At 39.4% G+C, this 18,499-nt stretch overlaps 1 protein-coding gene across 6 annotated transcripts in view; it reads right to left on the bottom strand.

The window, feature by feature from the left end:
- TULP3 (TUB like protein 3) overlaps positions 1 to 18,499 on the bottom strand; it is a 64,140-nt gene continuing 45,641 nt past the window's right edge. For 5 of the 6 annotated variants that reach the window (XM_049624879.1, XM_049624878.1, XM_049624882.1 and 2 more), the window contains exons 5-12: positions 9,882 to 9,953; positions 8,210 to 8,337; positions 7,395 to 7,592; positions 4,915 to 5,027; positions 4,279 to 4,393; positions 1,658 to 1,756; positions 1,085 to 1,256; positions 1 to 168 (exon numbers count right to left, since the gene is read on the bottom strand). In XM_049624879.1, coding sequence (XP_049480836.1) covers positions 35 to 168; positions 1,085 to 1,256; positions 1,658 to 1,756; positions 4,279 to 4,393; positions 4,915 to 5,027; positions 7,395 to 7,592; positions 8,210 to 8,337; positions 9,882 to 9,953 — 1,031 coding nt within the window. In that variant the 3' untranslated portion in view covers positions 1 to 34. The remainder of the gene's footprint in view (positions 169 to 1,084; positions 1,257 to 1,657; positions 1,757 to 4,278; positions 4,394 to 4,914; positions 5,028 to 7,394; positions 7,593 to 8,209; positions 8,338 to 9,881; positions 9,954 to 18,499) is intronic. The other variant, XM_049624881.1, reaches the window with a different exon arrangement.

Below are 18,499 nucleotides of genomic sequence, written 5' to 3'. Positions count from 1 at the left end.
TGTGAGTGAGAAAACTCAGCCCTTTTTCTTTCTCTTATTCACATGCTAGCTTGCTGTCAAAGCTGGAAAGTCCAATGGCAAAGGCCTGAAGTGCACACAGTGGGTAGTTGTAGTCCAGGGTGAACACATCGTCTGCCACACGTCCAAACTGCATGACTATGTAGTCAGCTAGGAAAAGAAAGAAATTAGGACATTAGAAAATAGTGGGGCTGTACTGGGAAAAAGCCTATGAAAGATACAGGGAAAAAATCCTTCAAATCGATCAGTTAATCACCAAGTCTCTTTAAAATGGGAAACTTTGAGAAGGATGGAAAGAGGCATTGACAAGAGTATCTGCTAACCATGAGCCAAGCTTCTATTACTAGTCCTCTCAAATACAGAGAGCAGGAGACCACTCATGACTAGCATGACAGGACAAGAGGAGGGAACAGTACAAGCTCCAAGGACCAGAGTTTGAATGAGGGTCATTTGCATCTGCTTCCCAAACAGTGGTTCAGAAGTTTTACTCTAAAGGGCTGCCTGGGTGGCTCCGTCGGTTAAGCATCTTCTGACTGTTGATTTCAGCTCGGGTCATGACCTCAAGGTTCATGAGATTGAGCCCCACACAGGACTCCAAGCTGTCAGCACGCAGAGCCTGCTTGAGATTCTCTCTTGTGCGCTCTCTCTCAAAAATAAACATTTTTTTAAAAAAAGAAGTTTTATTTTAAACTACACTTCAATCTTTCCAAAGAAATCATTTCTTTCTTAAATAATTTTCCCCTGGGGGTGGGTGGGGGGGTACCTGGGTGGCTCAGGCGGTTGAGCAACCAACTTTAGCTGAAGTCATGATCTCATGGGTTGTGAGTTTGAGCCCTGCATCAGGCTTGCTGCTGTCAGTACGGAGCCCACTTCAGATCCTCTGTCTCCCCTCTCTCTCTGCCCCTCCCCAGCTCATGCTATTTCTCTCAAAAATAAACATTTAACTAATAATAACAATAATTCTCCCCTGGGCAGAACTTCTTGTCAATGATAGGAAGTGCTCATTTCCCCACCGTGTAAGGGCATCTTTCCTCCTATTCCCGCCCAACCCTTCCTGCAGGCTCACGGTCATTCTCGTGGACTATCTGAAAGTTCTTCACAGATGCCTGAGTGACCCGGCCGTGGAAGTTCAGGACATAAGACTGTGTGTCGTCATTCCAGACTGGGGACTTGTTGTGCAGTTCAATCAAGTTTTCCATGGTTTTGTTCTGCCATTTGGAAAGCAAGCTCTCGTGGTCCTGTTTGAAGAGAAAAATCACTGCTTTGTACTGAGAACCACAGGAAATCATTCACTTTCAGCTCTGTGAAGTAAAAGGTAGAGTAGGAGAGTATTTCCTCCACTGCAGAAAGGGTACAACAGAAACAAAGAAAGCTCACAGTGAAGGCAGCTTTTAAAAATTGTGGTAGATTATCTAGCATTGCTCTTGGCAGACCAAGCGGTTTCAAATCAACCGCTTTCGCAATTCTGCTGCAACGGCCCTCATCCTGAGGTTCGGGACTGATCACTCTCGTGAAGAACGGTATGAGCCACACTCCACTTTGGGATTCTGTAAGAATCAATACTTTTTTGTAGTGATCTCATCTGTACTGTATTCTTGTCTTTGAGGTTCCTTTGTTGATTAAATACGTTCTTACTTACATTTCGTGGCCGAAATGGGATCCGTTCATGATTCATATTCATTCCTGGAATGATCACAGACATTTTCCTAGGACCTTTAAATCCAAGTACATTTGTTTCCTGGAAGACAGAATAAGGCAGGAATTTGAAAATGGAAAGGAAAAACACATGACTTTCTTGGGCATGTAAAATGTCCAGTGATGATGTCAAAAACACTAAAAACTATTTTATTACTTTACTGTAGGTGAACAAAGAGTCAAAACAAGGAAGGTAATACTGTACCTCCTTTTAAACCTAATTTGAACACTTGAATTTAAAACAGATTCTATTGGCTTGAAACTTTATTCTCTTTACTCTTAAGTGAAACTTGAGACAACTGTGAGCACTTTCCAATTTTGTCCTCAACACAGGGGCGCCTGGGTGGCTCAGTCAGTTAAATGTCTGACTCTTGATTTCAGCTCCGCTTATAATCTCACAGTAGTGAGATCCAGTGCAGAGCCAGCTAGGGATTCTCTCTCCCCCTCTCTCTGCCCCTCCCTCATTCATGAGCACATGGTCTCTCTCAAAATAAATAAATAAACTTAAAAAAACTAACTTTGGGGGCGCCTGAGTGGCTCAGTCAGTTAAGCATCCGGCCCTTGGTTTCAGCTAAGGTCATGATGTCACAGTTGTGAGTTCAGGCCCCACATCAAGCTCTGTGCTGACAGTACAGAGCCTGTTTGTAATTCTCTCTCTCTGCCCCTAACCCACTTGCTCTCTCTCTCAAAATAAATAAATAAACTAAAAAATATTTTATTTTTTAATTTTGTCATCATCAATAAATATTTATTTCCCAATGAGGACATATGATATACAATGAGAATTATAGCTTAAATTATATAGGGAATGTACCAGGAAGTAAAAACTTCAAATGCCTGTATCCACATTAGGAATATAATCAGTGGTATTGTAATAGCCATATATTCAGGACAGATGGTAGCCACATTTGTTGTGAACATAGCATAATGTATAAACTTGTCAATCACTAAGTTGTATACCTGAAATTAATGTAACATTATGTGTCACCTATATAAATAAAAAATAATGATCATAATACTATACTGTACATTTGAAAGTTGCTAAGAGAGTAGATCTTAAAAGTTCTTATAAGAAAAACAGCTGTAACCATGCGTGGTGATGGATATTAACTAAACTTAATAACTAAACTTATTAACTGAATGTGATGATCATTTTGCAATATATACATATATATAAAATCATTACATTATACATATGAAACTAATATGCCAATTAGACCTCAATTAAAAAAAAAAACAATAAACCTAGGAGCACCTGGGTGGCTGCGGGTACAGCCTGCTTGGGATTCTTTCTCTCTCCCTCTAACTCTCTCTCCTGCTTTCTCTCTAAACACATACTTTCTCTCTAAAATAAATAAAATGAAAACTAAAAATGAAAAAAAAAAAAACCTAAAAAACCTTAAATGCCTGTCAGGCCAGGCAGATTATATATGAGTAAAATAAGCACATTAAAAAGGTAAATATACACGTTTGTATGTATACCTATACATATATACATGTACACGTGTACATATATATGGAAGTTATGCATAGTTAAAACATGTAATGGAGAAATGAAACTAGGAGAAAAAAACTATACATTATAAAAATATTAAGTTAGCCATTTAATTTCACAACATTTCATGGGAAATGATGAGATTAATTCCAATTTATGAAAAAGTTGTGACTTTGGGATCAAAGCAACAGGTTAAGTCAGGTTAGTTGCTTCTTATTTTCTTTTACTCAATGACTTTTGAGTGCTTACCATGCACCGGGCCCTGTGCTAGTGGGGATGTAGCAGAGAATAAGAGTTTACAAGAGAAGGTTCGTGTGGCACAAGCAGTAACAAGTATAATGTGTGAGTTACTAGAGGAAGCACGGGGGCCATGGGGATGTATACATACAAAGGTCAACTCTATCAAATGTTCAGAAAAGACTTCTCCGATGGCATCAGTTGGTTAGACAAAGGACAAGGAGGGGGAAAGGAGAGGCTCTAGGGTAAGGAAAGATCACATGGTGCAGCAAGGCAATGACAGGGGGCTGTTATGTCTCCCATTATGGGAACAGGACAGGGCCAGGGCCGTTAGAAGAGTCTGGAGGAAAGGCCAAAGCATTAGGGCTTTATTCTGTATGCAGTGGGTAGTCACTAAATGCTGTGAAGCAAGAGAACCACAGGATTTACTGGCACTGTATTTTAGAAAGATCCATCTGGCAGCAGTATAGAGTGAATCAGGGAAACACTAAAAGTAAAGAGAGATCAGTTTCCACTTTGTTGTAACCTCTGGCCAGTGGGTAAGAGATAATAAAGGACTGAATTAATACAATGGCATTAGGAAATAAAAGAGCAGACAAGAAATGTTTTTAAAAAATTAAAAACAACCAAACTTGGTAATTCATAAATAATTAAAATGAATATACAGAAAAAACGATACCAGCAACAGAAAAAAGGGGGATCATAGAGATAGAAACAAGCTTGGGAGGGAAGATAGTGAGTTCAGTATTGGTTAGGTTTAAAGGGCCAGCAGGACACCCAGGAGATTAAGGAAAAGACTCAGGAAAAGAGTGCGTTCTGAGACTGGCACGTACGTAACAGATGGCTGCCAGCTCCTGCCGGGTATAGGCATTCTCTACCAGACCCTGGGCCTTGGCTGGGCTGACACCGTGATCGTAAACTGTAAACTTGGTCCCCATGAGGTTGGATCTAGAATCAAGAGGAAAAAGTCGCCATTAATGATCTATATTTTTGCTCCTACACAAATACAAATCTAGGACAGGTATGTAACAGAGTAGAAGTCCATTTGCCTGTTCTCCAAATGTTCATCACTACTTTTTCAAAGATCACTCATTAAATAAGGAAGGGATTTAGATTTTCTGTTAACTTTTATGTTTTTTTAAGATTACAACATCAGTACATGCTCATTGCAAAGAAGATATGGATTGTTTTGGGTCACCTGGGTGTCTCAGTCTCTTGAGTGTCCGACTTTGGCTCATGTCACAATCTCACAGTTCATTGAGTTCGAGCCCTGCATCAGGCTCTCTGCTGTCAGCTCAGAGCCTGCTTGGGATCCTCTGTCCCCTCTCTCTCTGCCCCTCCCCTGCTCATACTCTCTCTCAAAAATGAATAAACATTTAAAAAAAAAAAAAAGAAAAAAGAAATTGTTCTAAAACAACAGGAATAAAAGTATCAGAACGAATAGATCAGTAAAACAAGGCTGCACTCACCTGAGTTTGCCAATGTAACTTTCCCCTTCACGAGATAAATCTGTTGGATCAGTGGAGATAAGATAGTTGGATGTTTTGCTCTTTTTCCGCTTTCTACCTGCAAGAAGAAATATCTGGAAAAAGAAAAAAATGTCAGTCAAAAATGTCAAGAGAACCACCGTGGCTTATTCCTTTTTTTTTTTTTAAGTTTATTTATTTTTGAGAGAGAGACAGCATGAGTGGGGAAGGGGCAGGGAGAGAGGGAGACAGAGGATTCCAAGCAGGCTCCGCGTTGTCAGCACCAAACCTGATGCAGGGCTCGAGCTCACGAACCATGAGATCCTGACCTGGGCTGAAGTCAGGCACTTAACCGACTGAGCCACCCAGGTGCCCCATCCCATCCTTCTAATTCTTTACTGCAGCTGCTTTCCTCATATTCCTTTTTGTATCTTCAGTGATATGAATACTGTCGTATTTATGCATCCTTCCTAAATCCCACTAGACTTGGACAATGACAGGGAAGCAGGAGAATGGCAGTAGCTAAGGAAGGGACTTTGAAATCAGACACAGGTTTGAGTCTGGCTCTGCCACGTATTAGTGTGACTTGAGGCGGGTATGTCACTCTCTATGCCCCAGTTACTCATCTATGAAGCAGGAATAAGAAATCCTATCTCACAAGATTGTGATAAGGATTATAGGAGATATTATATACATGAAGCATTTAGCACATGCCTGGTACAGCATAAACAATAAATAGTGGTTATAACAACAATGATATAAATCATCATCTCATTTCTGTGCTGTTAAAATCATCCACTTAGACCTGGCAGCAGCAATACAAAATACATTGTTCATTAGCAAGTATTAAATTGCCTCAAATTTGTATTTAAAGTAAATTAGAATTCCTAAAGTGAGAAATAAGACATTTCACTTGCATGTTGTTCCGTATTTCCACTTCCTCCTATCCCCTAAAGCTTGCTCTTTCTTCCACAATGTCATGTTCTACCATAATTAAAATAAAAACCAAAGAGCACACAGTAACACCCTCCCCCTGCCAAAAAGTTGGATAGAGGTGCAAATAATTACATTCAAATATTCTCCTCTACTTTCTTATATTCTGGATAAAACTTTTTTCTTTGGGGTGGAACAGATTTTGCCTATGAGACTATGAGCTCTTTCTTTGAAGACAGAACACTGCACCTGGGAGTTAGGAAGTACAATCTGCTTCCAGATGACTTAGTCTGTTACCAGTGCTGTTCCTCTATCCTAAGGCCCTTCAACAATCTATTCCCACAACATTCTTCCCCTCTATTTCAAGGTTTGTCTTAAGAATCAATTCTTAGGGTGGCTAAAATGAACAAATCAGGAGACTATACATGCTGGAGAGGATGTGAAGAAATGGAAACCCTCTTGCACTGTTGGTGGGAATGCAAACTGGAAAACAGTGTGGAGGTTCCTCAAAAAATTAAAAATAGATCTACCCTATGACCCAGCAATAGCACTGCTAGGAATTTACCCAAGGGATACAGGAGTTCTGATGCATAGGGGCACATGTACCCCAATGTTTATAGCAGCACTCTCAACAATAGCCAAATTATGGAAAGAGCCTAAATGTCCATCAACTGATGAATGGATAAAGAAATTATGGTTTATATACACAATGGAATACTACCTGGCAATGAGAAAGAATGAAATATGGCCTTTTGTAGCAACATGGATGGAACTGGAGAGTGTTATGCTAAGTGAAATAAGTCATACAGAGAAAGACAGATACCATGTGTTTTCACTCTTATGTGGATCCTGAGAAACTTAACAGAAGACCATGGGGGAGAAGAAGGAAAAAAAAAATTAGAGAGGGAGGGAGGCAAACCATAAGAGACTCTTAAAAACTGAGAATAAACAGGGTTGATGGAGGGTGGGAGGGAGGAGAAAGTGAGTGATGGGCATTGAGGAGGGCACCTGTTGGGATGAGCACTGGGTGTTGTATGGAAACCAATTTGACAATAAATTTCATATTTAAAAAACAAAGAATCAATTCTCAGGGTGCCCAGGTGGCTAAGTAGATTGAGCGTCCAGCTCTTGGTTTTGGCTCAGGTCATGATCCTGGAGTCGTGGGATTGAGCCCATGTCAGGCTCTGTGCTGAGTGTGGAGTCTGCTTGGGATTCTCTCTCTCTCTCTCTCTCTCTCTCTCTCACTCTCCCCCCACCCCCGTCCCTCTCTCCCACACTCACTCTCCCAAATAAATAAAAGAAAAATATTAAAAAAAAATGTTTTTAGTGTTTTATTTATTTTTTGAGACAGCGTGAGTGGGGGAGGGGCATAAAGAGAGGGGGACAGAGGATCCAAAGTGGGCTCCATGCTGACAGGCTGACAGCACCAAGTCTAATGCGGGACTCTGAGATCAGGACCTGAGCCAAAGTCATTCACTTAACCAACTAAGCCACCCAGGCACCCCTAAACAAAAAAAAAAAAATTTTTTTAAAAGAATCATTTCTCATACCTTCCGATTTTCATCTTTTTCCAAGTGCATATAGTAAGTGGGGAAGAGACCCCGATCCATTCCTTTTTTATCCCTGGTTATCCGACACTTTACTGTAATACCCCGAGGGGCAGGACTATATGCAAAGTCCTCCAAATTCTCCACTTCTCCCAGCTGGTTATCACTTTGTTGGGCTGCAGTACCATAAGCTCCTGTATCCTGAAAGAACAGCCACATGTGAGCAATAGAGGTTGGATCAGAAAACTTGTTATTCTTATCAAGAAACAACATACAAAATAATTTAGTGACTTATCCCTATGTCTCTAGTCTTCTGACAAAATAAAGGGAAACTCTGAGAAGTGAAATAGGCATATGAATATTGGGAATAATGAAGGAGCCAAGTACAAAAGTGGGATATAACTTCACAATAGCTGGCTTGAGACACAAGAAATTTAGGGGGGGTCATGAACTTTAAGACTAAATTTGAGCTTAAATCTTTTGAAAGAGGGGCACCTGGGTGGCTCAGTTGGTTAAACATCTGACAGGCTCAGGTCATGATCTCATGGTTCATAAGTTCAAGCCCCACATCAGGCTCTCCACTCTTAGCACAGAGCCCACTTTGAGTCCTCTGTCCCTCCCCTTCTTTGCCCCTCCCCTTCTCTGCCCTTTTCCTACACGCGCATGTGCATGCACTCTCTCTTTCTCTCTCTCAAAAATAAAACATTTTTAAAAATCTTTTGAAGGAACCTTCATTCAGTAATCCTGTTTAAATATTAGAGATGCATTTGGGAAATAGTTAAATAAGTTCCAAAAGAAGAAGTTTCAGAACTACGTACTGTGGTTGATTTCTGGCTGGATGCAGAATTGGGTCTCTCTGCATCTGAATATGGCGAATGACATAATTTCTTTCCTTCTTCTTCCCCATCAGTCTCCTCTTCATCAAAGTTCAAACTACCTGAGATACCTGGAAGAAAGGAAGAACTGTCAAAACTGCCAACACTGGTTTAAAAACTAAATCTTCAAACCAAAATAATTTTAATTTTCTGGCTTAAAACATCCCAGCTATTCTGACTTAAAATGTAGCTATTTTATCCAAATTTTGACAGCTCTTTCTTCATATTCTCACTCAGATCTATCCCTTGTTTTCCGTTTCCACTGTTGTCATGTATCTGATACAGAATTAATATCCAGAATACATAAAGCACTCCTACAACAATAGCAAAATAAACAACCCAATTCAGAAATAGGTAAAGAACATGAATAGACATTTCTTCAAAGAAGATATGTAAGTGGCCAATAAGCCCATGAAAAGATGCTCACTGCTAAGTGAAATATGCCAGTCACAAAAGGACAAATATTAAAAAAAAAAAGGACAAATATTTATGATTCCACTTATATGAGAAATCTAGAGTAGTCAAACTCATAGAGACAGAAAGTAGAATAGTGGTTACCTGGGATGCAGGGCATAGAAGAATGGGGAGTTATTATTTAATGATATAGAGTTTTATGGGAAGATGAAAAAGTTCTGGAGATGGATGGTGGTGATAGTTGCACAACAATGTGACTGTACTTAATGTCACTGACCTGTACACTTAAAAATGGGTAAAATAATAAATTTTATGTTATGTGTATTTTACCACAGTTTTAAAAATTCAATGATCTAGGGGCACCTGTGTGGCTCAGTTGGTTAAGCGTCCGACTTCAGCTCAGGTCATGATCTCGCAGTTTGTGAGTTCAAGCCCTGCGTTGGGCTCTGTGCTGACAGCTCAGAGCCTGGAGCCTGCTTCAGGTTCTGTGTCTCCCTCTCTCCCTGCCCCTCTCCTGCTTGCCCTCTGTCTCTCTCTCAAAAATAAATAAACTTAAAAAATTAAAATATAAATAAAAAATATATAAATAAATAATCTATTGTTCTCTACTACACCAGTTACTTTTTTGTTTTCCAGAATTTTGTTCATCTCTAAGTCTAGTTAACTAATTTGAGTTGGGAATGTTTGAAATGCCTTAGATTTATGAAGCATCTTTTTTTAATTTTAATTTTTTAATTTAATTTAATTTAATTTTTTGTTAAGATGAAATTTATTGTCAAATTGGTTTCCATACAACAGTCAGTGCTCATCCCAACAGGTGCCCTCCTCAATACCCCTCACCCACCCTCCCCTCCCTCCCACCCCCCCATCAACCCTCAGTTTTTCTCTGTTTTTAAGAGTGTCTTATGTTTTGGCTCCCTCCCTCTCTAACTTTTTTTTTCCTTCCTCTCCCCCATGGTCTTCAGTTAAGTTTCTCAGGATCCACGTAAGAGTGAAAACACATGGTATCTGTCTTTCTCTGTATGACTTATTTCACTTAGCATAACACTCTTCAGTTCCATCCACGTTGCTACAAAAGGCCATATTTCATTCTTTCTCTTTGCCACGTAGTATCCCATTTATTTTTATTTTTTTATGAAGCATCTTTTATGAAAAATTAAAAATTATTTGATTAAAAACTATTTTCTCATTTTATCCTCACATTTATATGAGTTCAAAGAGGAGATACTGGTAGTCTTTCTTGTTTTGTTTCTTGTTTGTTTATGGATCATATCTAGGGAGGAACACAGACATAAAATAAAGTGTGATGTGTGTTGTAAGAGAAGTATAGTACTCAAATTTATATGTGATAATATCAGGCTGAGGAAGAATCATTTGCCCAAGAGAAAGACGCAGAGCCAAGACTGAAACTAAATTCCCTTTTCTCTTTAGGATAAAGTTATCCCTCATATCCAAATTATGAATTTACAAGTAGACTTAAAAATAAGCAGTGTGGCTTTTTTCTCAAACCATTTCTGCTTACATTCAACCATCTCAGAGGACAGACAACTATGATCTATTCAGTTCGCATTATGACTTTCAGTGGCATGTTGAATAAAAGTGGTGAGAGTGGATATCCTTGTCTTGTTCCTGACCTTAGGGGAAAAGCTCTCAGTTTTTCCCCATTAAAGATGATGTTAGCTATAGGTTTTTCATATATGGCCTTTATTATGTTTAGGTATGTTCCCTCTAAACCTACTTTGTTGAGAGTTTTTATCATGTTGAGAGTTTTCTGCATCTATTGAAATGATCATATGGTTCTTATTGTTTCTCTTATTGATGTGATGTGGATTGATTTGCAAATATTGAGCCACCCTTGCAACCTAGGAATAAATTCCACTTGATTGTGGTGGATAATTTTTTAAGGTGTTGTTGGATTTGGTTTGCTAGTATTTTTTGAGGATCTTTGCACACATGTTCATTGGAGATACTGGCCTGTAGTTTTCTTTTTTCGTGATATCTTTATCTGGTTTTGGAACCAGGGTAATGCTGGCCTCATAGAATGAATTTGTAAGTCTTCCTTCCTCTTCTATTTTTTGGAATAGTTCGAGAAGAATAGGCATTAACTCTTCTTTAAATGTTTGGTAGAATTCGCTTCTGAAACCATCTGGTTCTGGACTTTTGTTTGTTGGGGAGTTTTTTTAAATTACTGATTCTATTTATTTTCTGGTAACCAATCTGTTCAAATTTTCTATTTCTTCCTGTTTCAGTTTTGGTAGGTTATATGTTTCTAGGAATGTACCCACTTTTCTGTCCAATTAGTTGGCATATAGTTTTTCATAATATTCTAATTGTATTTCTGTGGGGTTGGTTGCTATTTCTCCTCTCATTTATTTGAATTCTTTGTCTTTTTTTTCTTGATAAGTCTGGCTAGAGGTTTATCAATTTTATTGACTTTTTTCAAAGAACCAGCTCCTGGTTTCATTGATCTGTTCTATTATTTTTTTTAGTTTCTGTATCATTTATTTCTGCTCTAATCTTTATTATTTCTTTCCTTGTGATGGTTATTAGGCTTTGTTTGTTGTTCTTTTTCTAGCTCCTTTAGGTATAAGGTTAGGTTATTTGATACTTTTCTTGCTTCTTGAGGTAGTCTTGTATTGCTATATACTTCTCTCTTGGAATGGTTTTTGCTGCATCCCAAAGGTTTTGAACCTCTCCCTCTCTAAAAAAAAGAAATGCACGGTATGACTTCAATCTTTTTGAATTTGTTGGGGTTTGTTTTGTGGCCTAATATGTGATCTATTCTGGAGAATATCCTATGTACACTTGAAAAGAATGTGTATTCTGCTGTTTTAGGATGGAATGTTTTGAATACATCTGTGAAACCCATCTGGTACATTGTGTCATTCAAAGTCATTGTTTCCTTATTGATTTTGTTTGGATGATCTGTCTATTGATATAAGTGGGGTGTTAAAGTCCCCTACTAGTATTGTATTACTATTGATTAGTTCCTCTATGTTTGTTGTTAACTGTTTTATATATTTGGGTACTCCAATGTTGGGTGCATATTTACAATTGTTATATCCTTTTTTTTTTTTTTTTTTTTAATTTTACAGAGAGGGAGCACAAGCAGGGGTCAGGGGGAGAGGGAGACAGAATCTTAAGCATGCTCTACGCTCAGCATGGAGCCCAACATAGGGCTCAATCACACGACCCTAGGATCATGACCTAAGCTGAAATCAAGAGTTGGACACTCAACTGACTGAGCCACCCAGGCACCCCTACAATTGTTATTATTTTCTTGTTGTACTGTCACCTTTATGATTATATAGTGTCCTTCTTTTGTCTTGTTACAGTCTTTTTTTTAAAGGATTTTTTAAAAATGTATTTATTTGAGAGAACACATATGAGTGGGGGAGGGACAGAGACAGAGAGAGGGAGAGTGAGAGAGGGAGAATGAATCCCAAGCAGGCTCTGCACTGTTAGCACAAAGCTTGATGCAGCACTCCATCTCATGAAAAGTGAGGTCATGACCTGGGCTGAAATCAAGATTCAGATGCTTAACCAACTGAGCCACCCAGGCCCTATAGCCTTTATTTTGTCTAAATAAGTATTGCTACTCTGGCTTTCTTTTGACATCCATTTGCATGATAAATGTTTCTCCATTCCCTCACTTTCAATCTGCAGGTATCTTTAGGTATAAAACGAGTCTCTTTAAACAGCATATGGATAGGCCTTTTTTTTTTTTTAATCTATTCTGTCACCCTGTCTTTTGATTGGAGTGTTTACTATTTATATTCGAAGTAATTATTGACAGATTTGTCTTCATTGCCATTTTATTACTTGCTGTGTGGTTGTTTCTGAAGATTTTCTCTGATCCTTTCTTGTCTTTCTTTCATGGTGCTGGGGTTTTTAATAATATATTTGGATTTCTTTCTCTTTATTCTTTGCATATTTATTAGTGGTTTTTGATTTGTGGTTAGCATTAGGTTTGCATATAACCTCTTCTGCATGTAGCAGACTAATAGTCTATATTAAGTTGATGATCATTTAAGTTTGAACCATTCCTTACTCCTCTCTTCCCCACTCTAGGTATATGATGTTATATTTTACATCATTTTATTTTGTGAGTTCCTTGACTGATTTTTTACAGAAAAATTCATTTTTACTGCTTTTAAATGTTTCCTACCTTAATATTGTCATTTTTGGTCTTTCCTTTCCATTCAAGGAGTCCTCTTTAATATTTCTTGCATGGCTGGTTTAGTGGTCATGAGCTACTTTAGTTTTTGTTTTTCTGGGAAACTCTATCTCTCCTTCTATTCTGAATGATAGCCTTGCTGGATAGAGTATTCTTGGCTGTAGGTTTTTCCCATTCATGCCACTCTTTTCTGGCTTGGAAAGTTTCTGCTGAAAAATTCACTGAATATCCTTATGGGGTTTCCTTGTATGCAACTGTTTTTGTCTTGTGGCTTTTAATATATTTTTGTTATCACTATATTTGCCATTTTTTTAATTAAAAAAATTTTTTTCAACGTTTATTTATTTTTGAGACATAGAGAGACAGAGCATGAACAGGGGAGGAGCAGAGAGAGAGGGAGACACAGAATCTGACACAGGCTCCAGGCTCTGAGCTGTCAGCACAGAGCCCGACGCGGGGCTCGAACTCACGGACCATGAGATCATGACCTGAGCCGAAGTTGGACGCTTAACCAACCAACCCACCCAGGCGCCCCAATATATTTGCCATTTTAATTACAACATATCTTGGTGTGGATCTGCTTTTTGTTGGGGGATCTTTGTGCTTCCTGGGTCTAGATATTTGTTTCCTTCCCCAGATTAGGGAAGTTTTCAGCCATTATTTCTTCAGATAAATTCTCTGCCCCTTTCCCTCTTTCTTCTTCTTCTGGGACTCCTATAATACAAATGTTATTATGTTTGATGGAGTCACTGAGTTCCCAAGTCTATTCTCATTCTGCATAATTCTTTTTTCTCTCTTTTGTTTATTCTGTCTTCTAGGTCATTAATTTGTCCCTTTGCTTCTTCTAGCCTGCTTTTCATTCCAACAAGCATGTTTCTCATTTCATTTATTGAGCCCTTTATATCTGCTATGCTATTCCTTATCTCTGTGTTAATGGTCTCACTGATGTCCTCCACTCTTTTCTCAAGTCCAGTGAATATTCTTATGATCATTGCTTTAAATTCTCCATCAGGCATGTTACTTACCCCTATTTCACTTAGATCTCTTGCTTGGCCTTGTTCTGTTCTTTCATTTGGGACAAATTCCTGTCTTCTCATTTTGTCTAAATCTCTGTGCCTGTTTCTCTGTGTTAGGAAAGTCATCGATGTCTCCTGTTCTTGAGGGTAATGGCTTTATGAAGAAGAGATCCTCTAGTGCCCTGCAGTGTACCGCCCCCTCTTCCCCAGGGCCTGGTGCCTCTAGGAGTGTCTCAAATGTGTCCTACATGTGCCTCACTGTTATGTCTTAGCCATTTTATCCTCTGGCCAGTCCTCTGAAGAGGCTCCTGTTGTGGGCAGTGTTTGGTCCCTGGCCTGAACGAGACGCGTCTTAACTAGATATGCTCTGGTCTGCTTGTGAAATGAGTCCTGTTGCCACCACTACTGGAATCGAAGCCTCACCAAACTTCTGGTCAGGGAGATATGGTGTGGGCAGGGTTTGGGCTGGTCTTCTGGGGGAGGAGACTTGTCATGCCAGGACTGAGGCATGCATGACTGGGAAAGGCAATTCCACCCAAGCATGGGGGCAGGTGGGGCTTAGTGTAAGCAAGTTAGGTAGTGTCAGCGCTGCACTGGTTCCTGCAGGTGGCTGTGTGCTTTTGCTGAGGGATGGGGGAGAGAATTGGTGCCTGCCAGTTCCTTTGTTCCTGGAGGGGGTCTCTCTGTGAATGCTGTCTCTCTGGGGCATGCTCCAAGATGAGCAACTAACCTCCCCACTGTGTGTCCTAGGCTCTCTTCAGATCACTGTTTCCATACTCTATGTCCACAGGTTGTTTGCCTGCCTTCTCTCCAAGAGCAGTGCAGTGCCCTCTGGGCTCTCCCTGAGCCAAGCCCGCTGACATTTAGAACTCTAGGCTTTAAGCCCCACTGGTTGCAAAAACACGCAATTCAGCCCCTCTCACTTTCTAAATCAATCACTATGGGGATTTATTTTCTCCATGCGCTTCCCTCTGTGTTAGTCTGTCTCTCACCCTTCTCTGCAACTGCAGCTCCCTCCCCACTGTAGCAGCCATGATTCATTTCTTCCCAAACTTTATCTCCATACTTCCTAACTTCTTCAATATGGCCTCTTCTCTACCTTTAGTTGTGAAGTATGTTCTGCCAGTCTTCAGGTCCATTTCTGGAGTATTCAGGATGATTTCATAGTTATCTAGTTGTGTTCAAAGGGTGAAGTGAGCCTAGGGTACTCCAAATCCACTGCCATCTTCCCCCTCCATACCCACTGTTCACTTTAAATGGGTCAATAGTATGGCATGTTAAGTATATCTCAATAAGGCTATTTAAAAAATTCTTCAGTTTGTGAAGGGGATTTTTTCTTTTGTTTTCTAAAATGTTAACCCTTTTTCTCTTTTGTAGCAAAAAGGCGTAAAACTCTTCAGATCTCACCATCAATATGGATGTCTTCCGTTAGTACTATGTTTGCAAATTCCATTTTTATAGAAAGAACTCAGCTTATATGAACATAAGTCTGGTCTATATGATCAGAGCCCACTTACCCCTCCTCCAGGCTCACCTCTCTAATCCCTCTGCCCACATCTTATCCCCTCATACTCTGCTCTAGCCATTCTGAACTGGCCAGTGCCTCTTCCTGCATCATGCTCTAGCTTGGACATCATTTTCTCTGGGAAGCTTTCCAAACCTTCAGCTCTGGGTTAGGTACCCCTCTCAATGCTCCGTTGGCTATTTATGTACATGATGCCTCAATTAGAATACACACTTCAGGAGGACAGGAACCTTGTTTACTATTGTAGCCCAAGTGTCTAGAACAATGCCTAATATATAGTATATACTCAATACATGTTTCTTAGATGAGTATGTGAATTTGTTTGTGTGTACATCTGTTCTACTACTGTGTGGTAGAATCTCCTGCTTCACACATCCCAGGACCTACGATGTCCATCTATTACAAAGTAGGGACCTGATAAACATGTCTTCATACCAATTTCAGTCTTCTTAGCAGAAAAAAGGACACTTAATTCCTTCCACTATAAAATTATTTTTCTAAGAAGGAAAATAAACTACAAGAGATCTCCAAAATGTATAGGAATATCCATGGAAATGATAACTCCAACTAGCAGAAAGTAGGCTCTAGTAAAAGTATTAGCTCTAGTAAAGTATTAGCTTAAGGATATTTTGATACAATTTGTATTTCTGCTCAGCTGTTACTTGTTTTTCCCCTTATCACTAGATCAATATAAACTGAAATGGAGGCCAAGTAGGGGTGCTGAGTGGCAACTTTGTCAAAAGAAGGGAGTGGGAACTAAAAATAAAATGTCATGTTGCCTGGCTGGCTCAGTCAGTAGAGCATGCAATTCTTGATCTCGGGGTTGTGAGTTCGAGCCCAACACTGGGTGTAGAGATTACTTAAAAATAATATCTTAAAGGGAGCCTGGGTGGCTCAGCTGGCTAAGTGTCCAGCTTCAGCTCAGGTCATGATCTTGCAGTTCGTGGGCTCAAGTCCTGCATCCGGCTCTGTGTTGACAGCTCAGAGCCTTGATCCTGCTTCGGATTCTGTGTGTGTGTGTGTGTGTGTGTCTCTCTCTCTCTCTCTCTCTCGCTCACTTCGGATTCTGTGTGTGTGTGTGTGTGTGTGTGTGTGTGTGTGTGTGTCTCTCTCCGCCCCTCTCCCACTCATATTCTGTCTCTCTCTTTCAAAAATAAATATTAAAAAAAAATTTTAAAGGGGCACCTGGATGGCTCAGTTGGTTAAGTGTCCAACTTCAGCTCAGGTCATGATCCTACAGTTTGTGAGTTCAAGCCCTGTGTAGGGCTCTGTGCTGACAGCTCAGAGCCTAAAGCCTGCTTCAGATTCTGTGTCTCCTTCTCTCTCTGCCCCTCCCCTGCTCACACTCTGTCTCTCAAAAATAAATAAACGAAAAAAATTCCACACTTCTAAAACTCAAACAGGAATAAATAGAAAATTTGAACAGACCCATAACTAGTGAAGAAATTGAATCAGTTATCAAAAATCTCCCAAAAAATAAGAGTCCAGGACCAGATGGCTTCCCTGGGGAATTCTACCAGACATTTAAAGCAGAGGTAATACCTATCCTTCTCAAGCTGTTCCAAAAAATAGAAAGGGAATGAAAACTTACAGACTCATTCTATGAAGCCAGCATTACTTTGATTCCCAAACCAGAGACCCAGCAAAAAAAGAGAACTACAGGCCAATCTCCCTGATGAATATGAATGCAAAAATTCTCAACAAGATACTACAAATCGAATTCAACACATATAAGAATTATTCACCATGATCAAATAGGATTCATTCCTGGGCTGCACGGCTGGTTCAACATTCGCAAATCAATCAATGTGATACATCACATGAATAAAACAAAAGATAAGAACCATATGATCCTGTCAATTGATACAGAAAAAGCATTTAACAAAATACAGCATCCTTTCTTAATAAAGACCCTCAAGAAAGTCGGGATAGAAGGAACATACTTAAACATCATAAAAGCCATTTATGAAAAGCCCACAGCTAATATCATCCTCAATGGGGAAAAACTGAGAGCTTTCCCCCTGAGATCAGGAACACGACAGGGATGTCCACTCTCACCGCTGTTGTTTAACATAGTGTTGGAAGTCCTAGTATCAGCAATCAGACAACAAAATGAAATCAAAGGCATCAAAATTGACAAAGATGAAGTCAAGCTTTCACTTTTTGCAGATGACATGATACTATGCATGCATAGACTCCACCAAAAGTCTGCTAGAACTGATACATGAATTCAGCAAAGTCGCAGGATACAAAATTAATGTACAGAAATCAGTTGCATTTTTATACACTGATAATGAAGCAACAGAAAGACAAATAAAGAAACTGATCCCATTCACAATTGCACCAGAAATCATAAAATATCTAGGAATAAACCTAACCAAAGATGTAAAAGATCTGTATGCTGAAAACTATAGAAAGCTTATGAAGGAAACTGAAAAAGATACAAAGAAATGTAAAAATATTCCATACTCGTGGATTGGAAGAATAAATATTGTTAAAATGTCAATACTACCCAAAGCAATCTACACATTCAATGCAATCCCAATCAAAATTGCACTGGCATTCTTCTCGAAGCTAGAACAAGCAATCCTAAAATTTGTATGGAACCACAAAAGACCCCGAATAGCCAAAGTAATATTGAAAAAGAAAACAAAAGCAGGAGGCAGCACAATCCCAGACTTTAGCCTCTACTACAAAGCTGTAATCATCAAGACAGTATGGTTTTGACACAAAGACAGACACATAGACCAATGGAATAGAATAGAGACTCCAGAATTGGACCCACAAACATATGGCCAACTAATCTTTGACAAAGCAGGAAAGAATATCCAATGGAAAAAAGACAGCCTCTTTAACAAATGGTGCTGGGAGAACTTGACAGCAACATGCAGAAGAGTGAAACTAGACCATTTTCTTACACCATACACAAAAATAAACTCAACATGGATGAAGGACCTGAATGTGAGACAGGAAACCATCAAAACCCTAAAGGAGAAAGCAGGAAAAAACCTCTGTGACCTCAGCCACATCAATTTCTTACTTGACACATCTCCAAAGGCAAGGGAATTAAAAGCAAAAATGAACTATTGGGATCTCATCAA

This window comes from Panthera uncia, chromosome B4, assembly GCF_023721935.1.
Source record: "Panthera uncia isolate 11264 chromosome B4, Puncia_PCG_1.0, whole genome shotgun sequence".
Classification (NCBI taxonomy): domain Eukaryota; kingdom Metazoa; phylum Chordata; class Mammalia; order Carnivora; family Felidae; genus Panthera; species Panthera uncia.
The sequence above is the reverse complement of the archived record's forward strand: the minus strand, read 5'-3'. Positions and strand labels throughout refer to the sequence as shown.